The sequence below is a fragment of the Caenorhabditis remanei genome, chromosome V (genome assembly GCF_010183535.1).
Source record: "Caenorhabditis remanei strain PX506 chromosome V, whole genome shotgun sequence".
NCBI lineage: Eukaryota > Metazoa > Nematoda > Chromadorea > Rhabditida > Rhabditidae > Caenorhabditis > Caenorhabditis remanei.
In genome coordinates, this window is record NC_071332.1 from 12,644,131 (window position 1) to 12,662,703 (window position 18,573).

An 18,573-nucleotide genomic window follows, 5' to 3' on the forward strand; every position below is an offset into this window, starting at 1 on the left:
GTTCTCTTCCGTCTTACTTCCGTCTTTGCTTCAACACAGCTCTATATTCAATTTTAGAGTATTCCGTAAAAGAAGAGTTCCCTTATTTTGTTCACCGGTATCGATAAAATACGACAGATCATCAGAAAGCGTTTTGCAGAAAACCTGCGACGGTGCGTCATATACCATTTTATGAATCATTGCTTCTCCTCCTGTCCTTTTCTTTGTATACTTTGAACAACCGGCGATTTATATGCGAGTTGTTTTATTAAAGAGTGTTTTTCAGACTGTATCTTGTTCGATATTTTCAAACCACATAGTTTTCTCAACTACTTCCAGAATTCAATGAGCAAGTCTTTCTTCGCAATCGTTGTCATATCCCTGGTGGTTACTTCGTTGGTTCTTCATATGATAAACACTGGCCAATCATTTCAATCAGGCATTCTTGAAACTTCAATTTTATTGGGTACTGGAGAAACACGGAATGAAACAAAACCGACTTCTACTGACTCTTCTCCATCTACTTATACGATAAACGGGAAAGATCGATTCGATTGGTATAGAGAGCAGATGTATTTCAAAATGGAGTTGAATGAAGTGAGTTATACTTACTTCTGTGAAAAGTTTTGGTTGTAAAACATAAAAAATAAAAAATACAAAAAAACTAAAAATCTGTGTGTTTCAGCCAAAAATTACATCAAACATCAGCACTTTGTATGCTTATGAGTTTGAACATGAAATAATAATAACCACGACATCGAGGGATCGGATGGGGTGAGATTTGAGAGAAAATGCATGTTCAAACCGAAATTTCAGTTATCGAGTCTACTGTCGATACGTTGATGGAAACGATATGGAAATAGGAGAACCATTTGAAAGTTTCACGTATCCAGAGTATATTGTGGCCTGCAAAAAGAGAAAAGGAACCAGAAAAATAGGATTGAGTGTCGAGAAGAATAGGGACTTTCAGCCACTCCCGATTGTTGATAGAATGTTGAAAAGTGAGTGTTTGGAAGAAATTGTGCATTTATGTCCAGGTTTCAGACCCAAAATATGAGCTGGCAATGTGTTTGACACCTCTCTATGGAATCGAACCAAAATGGTTGATGTTTATAGAGTTAATTGAACACTACAAGCTACAGGTGACATTCCGATCGGTTTACTTAAATCATTATAAAGCAATTCATTTCCAGGGTGTCCAGCACTTCTATTCATATATTCACAATGCATCAAATTACGATTTGAAAGTGATAAATGATTATGTGAGAACTGGAGAAGTTGAAGTTCATTATTTATTGGAAAGAGATGAAAGGGAAGATAACCATTGGCAGATGGTTCATATTGCAGTAAATCACACTCATCTTACAAAATTGTAGTTCTTTCTTTGCCCAGGATTGTCTAATCCGGTCTAGAGGAGAATCAAAATGGACTCTTTTCGCAGATTTGGATGAGAAAATTTATATGACAAACTACACGGGAACCATTCGAGATTATGTTGGAGAAGTTAAGAATGAAGCTCTTGCTAGTATTCAGTTCAGGCAGCAGTGGATTCTGAAAACGGAATTGATGCCCGAGAATTATGAAGGAGATGACCAGGTAAGAGAGTTTCATGACCTAGACTATCATAAACTTGTTTTATCATTTATCCATTATTCAGATAATGGAATGGATGCCAACACATCGATGGCACAATTCAACTGGGATCGGGGATCCAGGTCACACTTCTAAATGTATTGTGGATACATCGAAAGTGTTCATCATGTGGGTTCATTCTGTTACTGAATTCTTCCCGAATCCAAATCGAAACATTTTTCAAAGAGATTATTTTCAAAGAGACGTCGAACCCAAAGATGGGCTCATCAGGTGAGGACAAGCTTTTGTTGAATTGTCTTCTTCATTTTTCAATTTTCAGACACTATCGAGATCAAAATCTTGGATCTTGGGGTGAAATATGGTTGAAAGAGTCACTTGTGTTCGGTCCATTGAGAAACACTGATTATCCAGAGAAATTGATTGGAAAACTGACGGAAAATGTGAAGAGAAGAGCTAAATATGTATATGATAATGTCGATTGACTTTTTAACTTGTTGTGTTTCTTCTTGTTATAAATTTACTAGTTTTCAATGAAATTTGTATTTAGAGTTCACAGTTCACAGCATACAAACTGATTTGCCCATCCATACCTGCAATAAAAATGAAATTTTTGCAAACCACTCTTACGGAAGCAGCGGAGAGTTACAAAAGCGCGTCGTACGGTCGCCATGATTTTCAATGTTTCTGTCTTTTCCGCGTTCTTTTTACTTTTACTTTCAACAAAAAATATAAAATGAAAAACTATATTTAAAAAAAAGAGGTTTGGTAATTGTCAAAAATTATAGATCTCGATGACAAAGTCTTTCTACATTGCTGTTATATATCTAGTTGTTATTTTACTAGTACTCGATAGAATGAATACTGGCCAATTGTTCTCAACGGGAGATATGAGAGCGGAGGTGTCAAGGAGTCTTGTAGATTATTCCAATGTATCACAATCAACGCTTCGATATAATTCTTCCACTTCTCCTTCTTCTCCATATTTAATCAATGGTACTGACCGGTTCGAATGGTATAGACAACAGATGTACTCGAATCTTAATATCAAGAAGGTAACTGATCAACAAAAAAACATCGCTGAATTGAATCTCTAATTTTAGCCAGAAACTGCATCAAATATCAGCACATTATATGCCTATGAATTCGAACACGAAATAACAGTGACGACAACTTCTTGGAAACGTTTGGGGTAATTAACTTCGAAAGAATCAAGTTCTACGAACGTTTTTCCTTTCAGTTATCGAGTTTATTGTCGATATGTTGATAGAAACGATATGGAAGTAGGAGAACCATTTGAAAGTTTTACGTATCCAGAGTATATTGTGACCTGCAAAAAGAGAAAAGGAACCAGTAAAATAGGATTAAGTGTTGAGAAGAATGGAGAATTTCAACCAATTCCTATTGTGGATAGAATGCTAAAAAGTGGAGTGATATAAAAAGACACATTTCTTTTACTGTATTGTTTTGTTCCAGAGTCGAAATACGAGCTATCAATGTGTATATCAGCAATATATGGATCTGAACCAAAATGGCTGATGTTTATTGAAATGATTGAACATTTCAAGATGCAGGTATAATATTGATATCTTTGACTAATGAAAACAGATTTTAACGGGACTTCAGGGCGTCCAACACTTTTATGTTCATATTTTTAATGCATCAAATTACGACTTAAGAGTGATTAATGATTATGTTCGGACGGGAGAACTCGAAGTGCATTATCTGATTGAAAGAGATTCTAGGACTGACGATCGTTGGCAAAAAGTTAATATTGCGGTAAGTTCTGTCTCTTTGACACCCCATGATCATGTTTGTCCAGGACTGTTTAATCTGGTCTAGATTGGAATCGAAATGGACAATCTTTGCTGATTTGGATGAAAGAATTTATATGACAAACTATACGGGGACTATTTTGGATTATGTAAGAGAAGTCAAGAATGAAGATGTTGCTAGTATTCAGTTCAGACAACAGTGGATTATGAAAACTGAATTGATGCCCGAGAAGTATGAAGGAGAGAAACAAGTGAGTTTCGAATAGATATCTGAGGTACGGATCTCTATTTGCAGATAGATACTTGGATGCCAACTCATCGATGGCATAATTCATCTGGAATTGGCTCTCCAGGTCATACTGCTAAATGTATAATTGACTCATCGAAAGTGTTCAAGATGTTTATTCATCGCCCGACCCAATTCTTCCCGTTACTTAATAAAACGTACATTCAAAAAGTTGTAAATCCAGAAGAGGGAATAATACGGTAAGACTGCCTAAATATTATATGATTTAGGTCAAGTTTCCAGACATTATCGAGATCAAAACCTTGGCTCTTGGGGAAGAAAATGGCTGAAAGGAATACTGAAATTTGGACCATTCCGTAATACGAATTATCCAGAAAGATTAATCGGGAAATTGACAAAAAATGTGAAGAGAAGAATTAAATATGTTTATCGGTAGATTCAATAAATTTTCTTATTCTGTTGATTTTAAAAACAATTTCCGAGTAATAATTCTATAAAACAGACTGATCCAGTTTTCAAAAAATTCGTTTTCTTCCTCTTTAAAGATCAGTTTTGATTTATTCGTCTCAGTTTGGGAAACAAAAAACACGAAAACCAAAACATGATGTTTCAAGTGGTCTAAAAGTTTTCACTCGAGCACATTCATGTGGTGTCGTTCATTTCGTTGCGACAAGCTTCACTTTTTCCAAATTTTCAATGTTTCCTTTTCATTTTTCCCCGAAGTTTTTTGTTGCTGATCATAAGAATACACTTCTTGATCAAAAACGTTTGCATATTTTAGTGCTGTGCAAACTATCACTCAAACAAACACGTATCATGTTTGACTCATTGAAAGAAGAGTTCACTATTTATGAATTATCAAATAATAATATTTCCCATTTTCCAGATTCAAATGAAAAGGGCTCTATTGCTATTCCTCCTTGTATTTGGTATTTTCCACTTGATTCTGAATGTGTTTCATAGTGAGAAATCGTATTTCAACAGATTCAAGTTTTCTGAATTGAACTCAGGAAGACGTCTGGATTCTCAAAGTGATGAGAATATGAATACAAGTGGACTAATTGACGGAATGGATAGATTCGAATGGTATTCTATGAAGTTGAATAATTCGGTACGTGCTGGAAACAAATCATTTGCATTCTGTATTTTTCAGCTGAAAACCGCCGACAAAGTCAGCACATTATATGCCTACGAGTTCGAACATGAAATAACTATAACGGTAACTTCTTGGAACTTTATCGGGTAATTTAATATTGCGTTTTCTTTGTTTCTATTGTGATTTCAGTTACCGAGTGTTCTGTCGATACATTGATGAAAACGATATGGAAATAGGAAAACCATTTGAAAGTTTCACGTATCCAGAGTACATTGTGACCTGCAAAAAGAGAAAAGGAACCAGAAAAATAGGATTGAGTGTCGAGAAGAATGGGGACTATCAGTCACTCCCGATTGTGAATAGAATGCTCAAAAGTAATTTATGGGAATAGTTTATAGGAGGAAAGAAAGTTGAGTTTCAGAGCCAACATATGAGCTGTCAATGTGCATAGCAACACTCTACGGAGATGAACCGAAGTGGTTGATGTTTATTGAAATGATTGAACACTACAAACTACAGGTGAATCCTTCAAATCAAACAATTTTCAAATACAGAAGTTTAGGGGGTCCAACACTTTTATCTACACATTCATAATGCCTCTAATTATGATTTGAAAGTGATAAATGAATACGTGAGAACCGGAGAACTAGAAGTTCATTATCTGCTGGAAAGAGACCACAGAGCTGATGATCATTGGCACATGGTTAATATTGCGGTATCTATACAAGCAGCGAATACCCTTACCTCTTGATTTCTGGTTTTCCAGGACTGCTTGATTTGGTCTAGAGGAGAATCAAAATGGACTATTTTCGCAGATTTAGATGAAAGGATTCTGATGACAAAATATCCAGGAACCATTTTGGATTATGTCAGAGATATTGATGATGAAGAAGTTGGAAGTTTGCAGTTCAGACAGCAATGGGTTTTAAAAACAGAGTTGATGCCAGAGAAGTACAAAGGTAGAGATCAGGTGGGTGACGAGCTGATTAAAAATAGTGTCATCGGGAAGGGAAACAGAGAAAGAATTTGCTAACCTATACTGTTTCAGCTAAACGAGTGGATGCCAACTCATCGATGGCACACTTCAACTGGGATTGGTCCCACTGGGCACACAGCAAAATGTATAGTTGATACATCGAAAGTATTCAAAATGTTCATTCATTATGTTGTCGAGTTTTTCCCTACGCCAGATGGAAACTTTGTTGAAGTAGGCGTAGCACCAGAAGAAGGATTAGTCAGGTACAATTAAAACTGTTTTATGAAAAAGGGTAAATTATTCCAGACATTATCGAGATCAATCACTTGGGAATTGGGGAGAGAAGTGGCTGAAAGAAATACTTAAATTTGGTTCACTGCGGACGACGGATTATCCATCACAGTATCTCACTAATCTCACAGAAAATGTATATCGGAGAGCATATTATGTTTATGGAAATAGATTTGATTGATCTCTTGTTTGAGTTATTTTGAAATTAAACAGTCCGGTAGAAATAAATAAGAATACAATGCAAAAATGTGAATGATACTGGATGCCAAAGTTTCGTGGCACATTTTGCGTTCAACTAGGAAATGGCTTTCTAAAAATAGTTGATAGTTTATTTTGGTAGGGTTTTATTCTACTAAAGTTTATAATGTTCAAGAACTGATCCACATTCTAGAGAGCTTGGTTTGGATGTTTTGTCATGTTTAAGAATAGTCGAATATTTTCTGGCAGAAAAAATAAACGATTTTTTTTAAGTAAAAAGAGTCAAAAATCAAACTAACCACAATTATTCAATCGAAAGACATGATTAGTTGTCTGTTTTCAATACGAACTGATAATGCTTCCTCCGTCTTCCGAGTTTTAACACAGATGTTTTAATCTGTTTGAATACTTGTCAGTTTTGATTCAATTGTTTTCTGATTGAATTCAAAAAATGTTTTTGTTATCCTCTAATGGACCTATTCACGATGTAGCAAAAAAAAACAAAAACAACTTTTTACTACTAGCAAGAAATAGTTGTTCGTTTTTTGTTGTCCTGTGAATAGGTCCATAACTGTTAACTCCGTTCTTTCTGTCCTCCTAACAATAAACTGTTTGTGTACTTTTCCATTCGTATGCCAACAGTGATAAAATATGAAACATTTTGAACTGTACTACGTCTTCGTCTTATCGTCAATGCACCCATTTCTAGCTGTAGACTTCCGCACATTTCATGTCAATTTTTAACAGCAAAATACATTATTGATAAAAGGGTCTGGAAAGGCTTGTCTATTTCCTGTTCTTCTTACATCCAATAAATATTTTGAGCAAGAAAACGTTGACGTTGTCAAAATTTCACATTGAGATGATAACAGTTTTGATCGCAGTTTATACTTATTCATTTCTCCAAATATAAAATTCTTTCAGATCCCAGATGAACAAATATTTCCAACTGGGTGCAGTTTTCATAGTGTTTCTGTTTTTATTCGACATACTATTGAATAATTCGTCCTTTTCGTCGAAAGTTCAATATCCTTGCTTCTCTACGAAAAATGAATACTCGAATAATGTGAAACTTGATAAACTTCTCTCTGAAATAGATGTCGTTGGTACAACTGTTGAGCCAACTGTTGAGCCAACAGCTGAATATAAAATTGATGGAGTAGACAGATTCCATTGGTATTTGAAGAAAACTGCCGGAAACTTGGTGAGTTCTTTGAATGTATTGGACAATCATAGCATGAGTTCGTGATTCTCCCAATTTGATAAAAATTGCATGGAAGAACTTTTTGAATCAGTTGAAAAAAAACACATTTCAGCTACAAAATGCACCGAATATCAGCACACTATACGCATATGAATTCGAGCATGAAATAACCGTAACTACAACTTCATGGAAGATGATTCGGTTGGTTCAAATGACGTTTCATATTCAGTTTCATTTCAAACACGTGTTCAGACTACGAGTATACTGCAGATACTTGGATAAAAATGAGAACGATATCGGTGATCCATTTGAAAGTTTCACATATCCAGAGTATATTGTGAGTTGTCCAAAACGAGAGGGAACGAAACGAATTGGATTGAGTGTGACTCCAAATGGAGAGTTCGTACCACTTCCTTTGGTTGACAGAATGTTGAAAAGTGAGTATCGGAAATTGGATAATTTCTCCTGAGCCATCACTTATAGAGCCCAAATACGAGTTGTCAATGTGCGTTGCTACACTTTATGGTTCAGAAGCAAAATGGCTTCTTTTTATAGAAATGATAGAACATTTCAAACTGCAGGTAATACTTTTCAGGGGCCCGGAAAAGTTAACAGAATTGATTTAGGGTGTCCAACACTTTTACATTCACATTCACAATGCATCAAACTACGATTTGAAAGTAATAAATGATTATGTGAGAACTGGAGAAGTTGAAGTTCATTATTTATTGGAAAGGGATCAGAGAACTGACAACCACTGGCACATGGTTAATATTGCGGTAATAACCTCAATGAAGAATTCTCTAAATTCTTCATTTTCGCTTTCAGGACTGCTTGATTTGGTCTAGAGGAGAATCAAAATGGACTATTTTCGCAGATTTAGATGAAAGGCTTCTAATGACAGAATATCCAGGAACCATTTTGGATTATGTCAGAGAGATACGAAACGAGTCAATTGCAGGGATACAGTTCAGACAACAATGGGTTCTGAAGACCGAGTTGATGCCCGAAACTTATGAAGGAGACTCGCAGGTAACACAGTTCAAGGCTTGTCTTGAGAATTTCTGGGAGTAGAAGACGAAAAAAACTTCTTCAAAGCGTTTGCGTCCTTTGAAAACCCTTCATACTAGCCAAGATAAGCTCATTATTTAAACCCTCATAATTATCATCTCTGAGACCACACGAAGACCACACCCTAGTCAGTCATCACCCTGTCATCACTGTTTCCTGTTTCCAGATTGACGCCTGGATGCCCACCCATCGATTTCGTAATTCTTCTGCAATCGGTCCAGTTGGCCACACGGCTAAATGCATCATTGACACCTCGAAAGTTTTCATCATGTGGGTTCATTCTGTTACTGAGTTCTTCCCCGGAAAAGGATACGCTTTGCACAAATTGACACCAGAGGAGGGCTTGGTTAGGTAGGAAAGTTTATTACTCGGGCATGAGTCAAAAGATTTTTCCAGACATTATCGAGATCAAACGCTTGGGAATTGGGGAGAGAAGTGGCTGAATGAAACACTGAAGTTTGGACCGTTACGAGAAACAGACTATCCGAAGAAGTATCTTGGAAAACTGACAGAAAATGTGAAACGAAGAGCAAAATATGTTTATGGAAATGAATTTGATTAGCTGAAAGCGTTTATGCAAGACGATTCCCGCGGGTTCTATCAAATGAAGGAACATCTGGCACCAGTTTCGTGGAACACTTCCAACTGCTTCGTGTTGTCATCGGATCTCTATTTTTTCAGAAATTAAAACATATTTTCTGTATCGTGTTACTCTCTGCTATCATGTTTCCACACAATTCTGATTGTGAATGAATAATTAAAACTATTTTATTATATCAAAATCTGGTATAAGAATTCAATAAAATTAACAGAAATGTAACGGCGGGAAACCCGTGCAAATCGAAGGAAATTTGATCGTTAGTAATTTCAAGAAATAAGGAATGTATCAAGAAAATATGAGCTAATTAATTAGGCTGGGACAGCAGCTGAAATGGGTTCAACTGGGAATGGGGAAGGAATGAAAAACTGGAGAGCCAATTGATCACGGGTTAGTATGATACGACGAGAACGGAAGTCATCGGTGACTTTGGCATCAATACCAGGACAAAGGAGGAGTGAAAGAAGAGAAGAATCGGATTGGGTTGGCTCAAGAAGCAGTCCAAAGTCCCAGTCGACTTTTGGAGCTGGTTGAGGAGGAGTCGAGAGGGCTCTCTGGAAGTTATTCAAAGTTATTTCATTGTAGTGAGCCTTGACAAGAAGTTCTACATGAATGATGGCAATATTGGCTTATTCCAAATACCGTATACTTACCATAATCATCATCTTGATTCCTTCTACAGTAATCCTACTTGCGCATCCATTTCTCAGCTGAATAACCTTTGGAACCGTTGAGTTTGTAGCCCAATTAATCAGCGTTTGATCAGTTAACTCATTCAAAAAACATGGATATCTTGACTGAATTTGGAGTGTCTCAAGATGAGGCAACGAAGCCAAAACCTGAAATAATATCGAGTTGGAAACTGAGAACGTTTCTGTGAGTTTCTGGTTACCTTGTCAGAAATGAGCGACGGATCGAATGTGCAAAAATCAATGAAGAGATGTTTGACGGTCATTCGAGACAACAAATCAGCGAACTGTGTCCATGAAAGACGGATATGACAAAGGGATAACGAGATTGTGGTGACATGTCTGTAGAAAGAGTAGAAGGGTTGACACGTGTCAAAAAGTCAAAAAATATATATATTTCAGTCAGTCAGTTTCTTCTCACGGCACACTCTTGTTTGACATTTTCGACATTTTGATGTGTATGTGTCTGTGTGTCTGGGTTGTCCACAGAAAGAAGAGAAAAAGAAGGAAAACGAGAGAGAAAGGGAGGGAGGTAAGCAGAAATGAAATGACAGTTTCGCTACCTTATGACACTATTTACAGTATTACTCTTTTGGAATTTTAGGATTCGGGAAGGGGTGAAACTGGGACGGGATTATTCTGCAGTTGGCAAACTTAAATAAAGTCTTATAATATTAGTTTGTCGTGGCCCATCATTTGAAGGTTTCCCAAAAATTATGAGTTGTTTTGGAAAAATAACGTTTCCCTAATTATTTTCCAATGCTCCAAGCCAAATAAAATGTCAATTATAATTGGATCAAGTGTCACATCCGGTACACTCATCATACTAGGGACAGAAGATTGTTATCTTCGTAGTGGACCTCTATGCCTAGATTTCCCATTCGTAGCGATTTCTGTTTTTTTTTTGTTCAAAGAGATTTGTAATTGAACAATCAGACTAACCTCAAAGCATCCTTCTTCGCTGTCAACATCTTATAAAAGTCCTCGTCCAAAGTGAGTCCATCAAATGCAATTTTCTCTTGCAACTCGACTCTTCTCAAGTTTTCCTGCACGAAGAGATTAGCAGATTCAGTTGAATTCGAGCAAGATGGATCTTCCAGTCTTTCACTTCTTTTCACTCCCTTATCTCTTCTCATTGTCACGACGATTCTTCGTTTAGATGCCATCGGAGTGGATCCCAGTCGAAGACGTCCAATTTTAGTAGGCAAAACGGAAGAGACACGGGACTCAACACTGAAAATGACAGATTCATTTTGATGTCAGAATCAGTGAGAACAACTCACCAGAACTCCTTGACACGAGGTTTACCCAGATTGAATGTTTCCACAATTTGATTGAATCTTTTGTTGAGACGTTTCGCCCGAGTGACGTCCGTTGGAGAAGCGGTATTCAGGAGACGGATGAGCACGTCATCAGGCATATCGTTCAGATTCATTATCTGAAAATTGGAAAGGGTTTGAGAGGTCCGGAGAAGAAAATTAAGACGATTAAAGAAGAAATGGATTAGAAAAGAGAAGTGAGAAGACGTTAAAACTCAGAAACAAGTAGGAAAAGTAACAAGAAATTTTTAAAAAGGAATAGAAAAAAAGAAAACCAAAGAATTGGAAAACTATCCTAAAATGCTGTGTTCCAATCCCTTACACCCCCTCCGATAAACCCCGCCCCCTTTCTCACTGATCGTCTATGTCTAATAGTCTGTCACCTGTCTTCTTCCACCACCCGTGTTCACAGATATCCAACACTTAAGTGGTACAAATAACAGGAAGTGGGAAGATTGTGATGGAAGATGAACTCATAAGACATTGGTAATACTCACATTATGTCAATTAACATGTCAAATAAAATGATTTTCAGATGAGAGAAGATGACAAGAATATTGAAACAATTGGCCAAGACAAGAAAAAACGTCACTGAGTGTGAGCAGGGACGGTACTTAAATAGTCGCTGAAATTGGCAGGCCGTCATGAGATTGGAAATCCTTCAAAAACAGCTGGTTTGAGTGGCGTCGTACTTGTTTGTTACTCCGGGTGAAAATCAAGCAAACGACAATCCGCTTATCATTTAAAAAATGAATTTCATTGCAAATAAAAACTGAAAATGACTATAAGGAAGGTGCCAATTGGTCTGGTAGTCTTTTTCTTTTCAAATTTCTAGAAGAAATGTCAATTAGTGGAAGAAAAGAACAAATTAGATGACTGTTTTCATATACTAGTTGGTATGAAAAGAAAGATGGCATAGTAAGATTTGAGAAAAATGGAACCGTATGAAAATGAAATGGAAAGGGAATCGAGATGACTGGGAGAGATTATGTTTTGGGATTGTAGTTGAATCCTTCAAAAATAGGTATAGGGATAAATGAGAAAACTTTTACTTAGCACTTGGATTTACTGACTTTGAGGAGCCGGAGTTTGCAAATATTCACCAGAAGATGTTACACAGAAATAGCTACAAATTTGAAATTCTAGGTTCGTAGAATACAATTTTGAACACATAATAATATATTTGGATCAGCGTGATAGTTTCTGACAGCAAGGGAAAACCTCAAATATGGGAATTCCTGACGGGAAAATAGTTCTGATTCTGACATTCATGATGAGACCAACAAAAATAGAAGTCATACTAGGGGAGACCTCTAGATATCTCAACTTTCTCTCGTTTGTCAATTTGTCAATCTACTTCAACCGGACACAAGAGAGCACCGCTTCTTCTTCGAAAAGTGATTGAGGGGCGCAAAACAAAAAGCATAAGGAGATTTACATTTCAATCATTTGAACGAGACAGGTCACCACTACTCACCCCTCTTTCTACCCCATTTCTCCCCCCAAACAGCAAAAAAGTGACAATCTGCTGGCCCCGATGGTGGTGATGGTGGCACGGAGAGGTTCTCTCCACTCGTCAAAATGAGCGACTGGGCATTTTCGAGTTTCAGAATGAATGAGAAAAGGCAGAAAAAAGAAGAAAAAGGAGAAAGGAGGAGAAGAAAAAGAAGGAAAAGAAGAGCATCGGTAAGTACTTGAAAGTTTTGAATGACACACAAAGATAAATTTGAATGATGGAGAAGAGGAGGCCAGTTATCCGATATAGAGCTGTCAAACTGAGATCTAAACGGATGATCTGGAAGCTTCGGATACAGAATCTACAGAGATGTCAGCTTGGCCAGTTATGGGATCCATCACTCATAGAAAAGTTGGCGACCAGGTCGGGGCAAGACAGCCTGGTCTCTGGATGAAGTTTCACCCAAACTGAAGTCCCATTTTACTGCAGTCATCAAAATACATTCTAGCTGAATATTTTTGGAATTCACAGAATTTATATTCATGGAAATACGAGAGAATGAAGCACCTCATATCCAGAATAACGTTAATTAAAGATATTCAGTGATCCTCTGGGAAATCAACCGACTTCTCAAAACATCATTGATGCTTCTGACTGCGTCGTCGTCTTCTTCTGAATGTGGAGGCGTCTTCTTCATCCTTCCTGAGGTGTGGTTCTTTTCAGGAGATGTCTTTCGACAGGGGCCCGCGACGACGACGACAACTACGGACTGTCAATCTCCGTCAGCACTTCATCCATCTCGACGCTAATATAACTGTCGCCGCCAATCGACGTCTCTTCTCCTCACCCGGCCGACGCTCTCTCATCGTCGCGCACTCTCCAAAGGATCCCATACTTGAAAGATGTCTCCGTCTCTTCAACTTATTAACTCTCTTATCTAGACTTTTAGCTGTCGTCGACTCGGCCGTGTACGTCCGAGGCTTGTCACTCATAATTCGGGCCCACCCGTCCGTCCGTCCGTCCCCTGTCCCAGCCGTCTTCGCCGTCCAGTGAAGTGTGTATGTATGTGTGTCTGCAAAGGGTGTGCGCACACACATTCTGACACTGCCGCCCGAGAGCTTGTGATTGAAAAGTGAAGTATCAATAATGGCATCTGAAGATACTTACCGCCGCGCTAACCTTGTAATTGCATGCCTGATTAGTCGCCCCCATACGGTAACCAGGGAAGCGGAATGAATACGATGGGAAGGCAAAGAAGGAAACAGATAACAAATTCAGTCACCTTGGCGGAATACAAGAAAGTGTCCCTAAACAAAAAAGACGTCGGCAAGAAAACGTCGTTCGTGGCCTACTAGAATTTGTCACCGAGACTCCAAAAACGGGGAAAAATGGGGGACCAAGAAGAAGGATAATCAATCCGTGGTGCGTTGGCACATTGACAACAATGCATTTTAGAAAAGTTTCATAGTTTTGAGAGAGGAAACGAACCGAATGTCCGTCCCCATATCACTTGTCACTTGTCACATTTCACTGTTGATTAACGAGACGATGTCTCGAATACGGTATGACATTTGGAAGATGTTCGAAACCTGATTCAAGACAAAACGACTTGGATTTTTGAACATTCGGATGGAAGAAAATTTCATGAGTATTTTAATTGGAAGATAATTCATTCTTTAGTTGTTGTATTAAAACTTCAAAATTAAAAAAGGGAAAAAAGATGAACAACTTCTATTTCGGGAAAAGAAGTACTGGGCTAAGAGCTCCAAGTTTTCTAACTCAAGTGCCCTTGAGCGCCTAGATAGAATTACTAAAGCTTCTTTAAAAAAGAAACAAAAGTACTTGCTCTGGTAGCAGTCCATTGAAAAAATAATGGACGATCCAACTTTTTCCAAACAAATTAAAATCTCAAAATTGAATCGTCGTCTGGACTATTTCTCGGGGCAAGACATACAGAATAAGCAACTAGACTAAATCTCAATGACAAACCTCTGAACGTCTTCTGAAACTTCAAAATCCAGCAAGTCGAACGAACACCAAAATCCAAACGATCCTACTACCGAAGCACTTTCCGCGGAGTTACAACATGCATTAAAACAATTGATAAAAAATGAGAAAACGAGGCAAATGCTTGATGTATCACCATTCACGAGACCACCTTTATACGCTGAATTTGCGGGAAAGTGCATCCAGAATATTGGCAGGTGGTCGACATTGCCAGTTTTCGTGCCGGCCGGTACCTGCCGCCGCCTCGCTTATCATCAGATGATAAGGGTTTTGGAGCATCGGAATGGAGGACGAAAGTGACATATGAAGAGATGCAAAAAAGAAGAAGAAAGGAGGCGGACGTTTCATTTCCAGATGGCCCTCATTAGAGGAAAAAGTCGTAAAATGTCGGCGGTACTGTAGCTATCTCTAACCACGATCTGACCGAACATTCAGTACTAAAAACCGAATGATGACATTGCCTTTGTTGCGCATAAAGAAAGAGAGACCAAATTGGATGTAAAGGAAATAGGAGAAATGAGAAGAAGCGAGAAGAATGAGCAGATGGTATTACGGTGACAGGAACACAACATCATCTACAAAAAGTTCGTTGCGCAACTGAATAATTAATTTGTAGGGGTCGGTAAGCAGGGAATGCAACAGTGATTGAGGGGTGGACCCTCCCCCTCTCATCTGGTTGATGAAGAGCCTTTTGATGTATGCTCAGCGGACAGGTGAGGGCTCTTTAAGGGCACTTGTACTAATAAATGACAAACATTTACTGGGATGACGGTTTGAATGAATGAACACATAGGTGTGATTAGGTTCAAATGTATTCATGATATTCAGCTAATTGGGTGAGAAGGGTAGCAATAACGGATTGCATGATAGGTGTGGGAAAATGGGTACAGAGGGTTGAGTACGAAGAATTTTGTGCTAGAAAAAGAGTTTCGTTGAAATGGGTTTTCGATAAATGAAGAAACGACCTAGATTTGATAAAAGTGTGATCAACTTTCGAACTTGTTGAATGAAGAGAAAATGACAGTCTGAGCAAAAATGCGATTATATTTCTGACTAGAATGAGAAAAAGGCAAGCAGACCGGCATAAGAACATTCTGCTGAAGTGAAGCAGAACATACATAAAGCTCAAACACCAACCGTAATCCGTTTGTCTATGTAGATATACTGACTGAACGAAAGGTTAGAATGAAAACAACAAAAATTCAGGATGCTGCAAAAGGATTGAATCGACTTACGTTCTCCTCTGGCTAACAGTGGGACATGTGTTCTTACCTCGGACGAACATGGGTAAAAGATAAGATCTTCAACGACATGAAAGCCATCTGTTCATTTTTTATATCATCAGAAGTAAAGAAGAAGGAGCAGAAGGTGACAAGTAACCGAATGGGCCTTTTTCTCTCTTCTGCCTTTTAGCACCTCTTTTTATTTCAATTCTTATCGGTCCCTCTTTGATACGTGGCTAGTGGTATGATGCAGTAGTTGCACATTGTTTTATGAACAAGTGTAGGTTTAATGGGTTAACGTGAGGGTCTAGAGAAATTGAGAGCAGTTTTTTGTGATGATGGAGGGAAAAAAACGAAAAAAAATGGAGATAACGATAGATTTTGATGGACATGCTCCGTTTACCAAATGGTGAAAAATGGCAAAAATATTTGTGACTTTTTGATAGGAAAGGTTTGATTGACAGATGGAATAGGGAAATCATCATACCACTTACCATTTGTGTTGAATCGTATCAAAACTATACGAAGTTATTGGAAATTTAAATTGAAAGTTATTCTAAACAGTTGGAACAAGATTCAGAGTTTCAGTCTGATAGAAGGGAAGTAAGAATCTACAAAGATTTCAAGTATCGGAAGAACTATGAACAATGAATCGTGTTATGAAACAATTATCTCTAACCTCTTCTAGATTCCTAGTAAAATATCTACACCAGGATGTTTGGAATCTTCCAATTCAATCGGTCAAAATCACTTATCGCCGTCGTCTGACTGGAAGAAAAGAAAAGAGATCTAATCAGGCCGGGTGGTCTTAAACTCCAAAGTCATACTCACCTCTCCTATCAGTAAGACTCTAAAATATCAAAATCAGTATACTTATTTCAGTAACCATCAGTTACCAATACTTCCCACGGATCAACCCTGTCTTGTTCCGACCACCTGCTCATTGGATTGTAAATCATAAACATTGGAGACTCATGGTATTCAAACAAGCAAAAACATGTCACATTTTGACATGTTCATTCCATTCTTCTCACCTGTCACCCCAAGAAAAAAAAAGTTGCGTCAGAGAGCCCCCTCTGGTAGCAATAAGTATGTTACACAGGGGCTAGATGATGTCATTAGAAGGGCAAATAATTAAAGAGACAATAGAGATTACTGTAGAAATACGATTGTTTGACTTGAATCACTAATTAGTAATAAAGTACAAATTAAATGGATTGAGAAACCAGTTTGACTTCGAAATGAGTTTCTCTTTATTGGTTTGTTAATCTGAATGGTTAACATACTGTAACAGAAGAATCCCGAAGAAGAAAATATGAAGAAAGTGATAAAAGAGGGATCCAATGATTCATTTGACCGTGACCGGTTGCAAAATAAAACTGAGGATATTAATCCTTAACCGGAACTGTATAATATAAACGGGACAGGAGGACCTTATTGGAGGGTAAATAGAAAAAGAAGAGCGGTAATATTAGTTAAACTGAATACTTCTGGGTTAGGCGGCGACGAAGCCCATAAAATTTTTGAAATATGGTCGATGGTTAAAAAGGAATGAAAAGAGGAAAGGAGGACTTAGGTTTCAACGTTTTTTGTCTGTTTTGGGTGGGGCCGAATATGTGTGGACACTCATCCAATAAATCAGTTATAAGATGATTGGCACGTCACCAAAAAAGGAAGAAAGATGATGATGGAGTTGGATGGATGGATATTCAAGGTTGGCGCCAGTGTTGGCTCAAGGGTGTCTGTAGATAGCTGATGTATGTGAAAACCTAATAGGTGTGGTTTGAATTTATATTTGAACTTGGCATATTTTGTTTCTGAGCTTAAATCCACATCAATTTTCTAAGAGACTGAGAATAAGAAGAGCAATCTAGTGTTAAAGAAGTATGTCTCTTGTCATAAAACTCTCCGGGATTCAGAAGCGAATGGGCGGAAACAGAAGGATCAGTGAGTTTTAAAACCTCATCTTCTCTACTTCTTTTTTCTCCTTCCGCCGATGAGCCCATATGTTCCAAAGTATCGTATTTCGCGCAATTCATCGCTTTCATCATTTCATCGTCTCACCCATTTCACTCTCTTTTTATATAAAAACCCCACCCGATGTTCGTTGTCTTCCTCTCTCCGAATCACAAACTATTCACTCAGAAAACATATTCTCGGAGCTTCTAGCCGGGGTGGAGAAATGGTTGTTGTAACTCAAATGCGACACATAAAAACCCAAGGACGGGGGCTTTTGAGCTTTTGCCGCCACCATCCGGTGATGGAACCGAAAATCTTGGAAAAGAGAAAAAAGAAATGAAAGGGGAAGTAAGTACCGTTTTATGGGAGGATATAAAAACATTCTAATAACATGGGATAGTGGTTGTGAAGGAAGGGGAGAACATCAGGAGAAACGAGCAGAAGCTAAACGTAGAACGGAACTCCAGTTGGGGGTCAAGAGGAGCTGAACTCATGGTTCGAATGCTTTGAAATTGAAGTTTTTACTGTGGGTCAAAAGTGGCCCATATACCGGATTCGGGTTCATCTGAATCTGGAATGTAAAAAAGAAATAAAGAAATAGGTAATTCTTGAATCAGTAAAGTATGAGTCACTATATATTAACCTATTTTGATTCCACAAAGAAAACTAGTCAAGTTGAGTCATCAAACCTAGTTTGAATCCTCGAAGATCCTCTTTGATCTAACTACAAAAATAACCGGGATCCGCCTCAAGAATAACTATATCCGAGACCTCGAGAAATGAGGACTTACGTTCCCAGTTCCAAAGTTTTGTATGTCCGAAAACTAATTAGTTTCTGAGAGATCTTTCCTCTCAACAGAGTATACAATCAAAAGAGATCACAGACAAATCTCAA

At 37.9% G+C, this 18,573-nt stretch overlaps 4 protein-coding genes across 4 annotated transcripts; 3 read left to right on the top strand and 1 right to left on the bottom strand.

Annotated features, from left to right (window-relative positions):
• Positions 1–324: 324 nt before the first annotated feature.
• On the top strand, positions 325–2,054 carry GCK72_019393 (uncharacterized protein; the record flags this gene model as incomplete). The annotated part of the gene is made up of 8 exons (XM_053733002.1): positions 325–576; positions 665–753; positions 796–980; positions 1,024–1,121; positions 1,173–1,325; positions 1,372–1,575; positions 1,637–1,842; positions 1,892–2,054. The coding sequence occupies 8 exons, from the start codon at positions 325–327 to the stop codon at positions 2,052–2,054; spliced, it is 1,350 nt and encodes a 449-aa protein (XP_053581915.1).
• Positions 2,055–2,426: 372 nt separating this feature from the next.
• On the top strand, positions 2,427–8,989 carry GCK72_019394 (uncharacterized protein; the record flags this gene model as incomplete). Its single annotated transcript, XM_003115738.2, has 23 exons — positions 2,427–2,624; positions 2,673–2,761; positions 2,810–2,994; positions 3,046–3,143; positions 3,196–3,348; positions 3,392–3,595; positions 3,640–3,830; positions 3,874–3,947; positions 4,602–4,702; positions 4,745–4,833; positions 4,877–5,061; positions 5,109–5,206; positions 5,250–5,402; positions 5,454–5,657; positions 5,736–5,926; positions 7,077–7,356; positions 7,469–7,557; positions 7,609–7,793; positions 7,840–7,937; positions 7,983–8,135; positions 8,185–8,388; positions 8,594–8,778; positions 8,824–8,989. 23 exons carry the CDS (start codon positions 2,427–2,429, stop codon positions 8,987–8,989), a joined length of 3,573 nt encoding a protein of 1,190 aa, XP_003115786.2.
• Positions 8,990–9,336: 347 nt separating this feature from the next.
• Positions 9,337–11,149, bottom strand: GCK72_019395 (uncharacterized protein; the record flags this gene model as incomplete). Its single annotated transcript, XM_003115588.2, has 5 exons — positions 9,337–9,579; positions 9,679–9,864; positions 9,918–10,056; positions 10,657–10,947; positions 10,998–11,149. 5 exons carry the CDS (start codon positions 11,147–11,149, stop codon positions 9,337–9,339), a joined length of 1,011 nt encoding a protein of 336 aa, XP_003115636.2.
• Positions 11,150–12,648: 1,499 nt separating this feature from the next.
• Positions 12,649–13,298, top strand: GCK72_019396 (uncharacterized protein; the record flags this gene model as incomplete). The annotated part of the gene is made up of 2 exons (XM_053733003.1): positions 12,649–12,719; positions 13,085–13,298. The coding sequence occupies 2 exons, from the start codon at positions 12,649–12,651 to the stop codon at positions 13,296–13,298; spliced, it is 285 nt and encodes a 94-aa protein (XP_053581916.1).
• Positions 13,299–18,573: the final 5,275 nt, after the last annotated feature.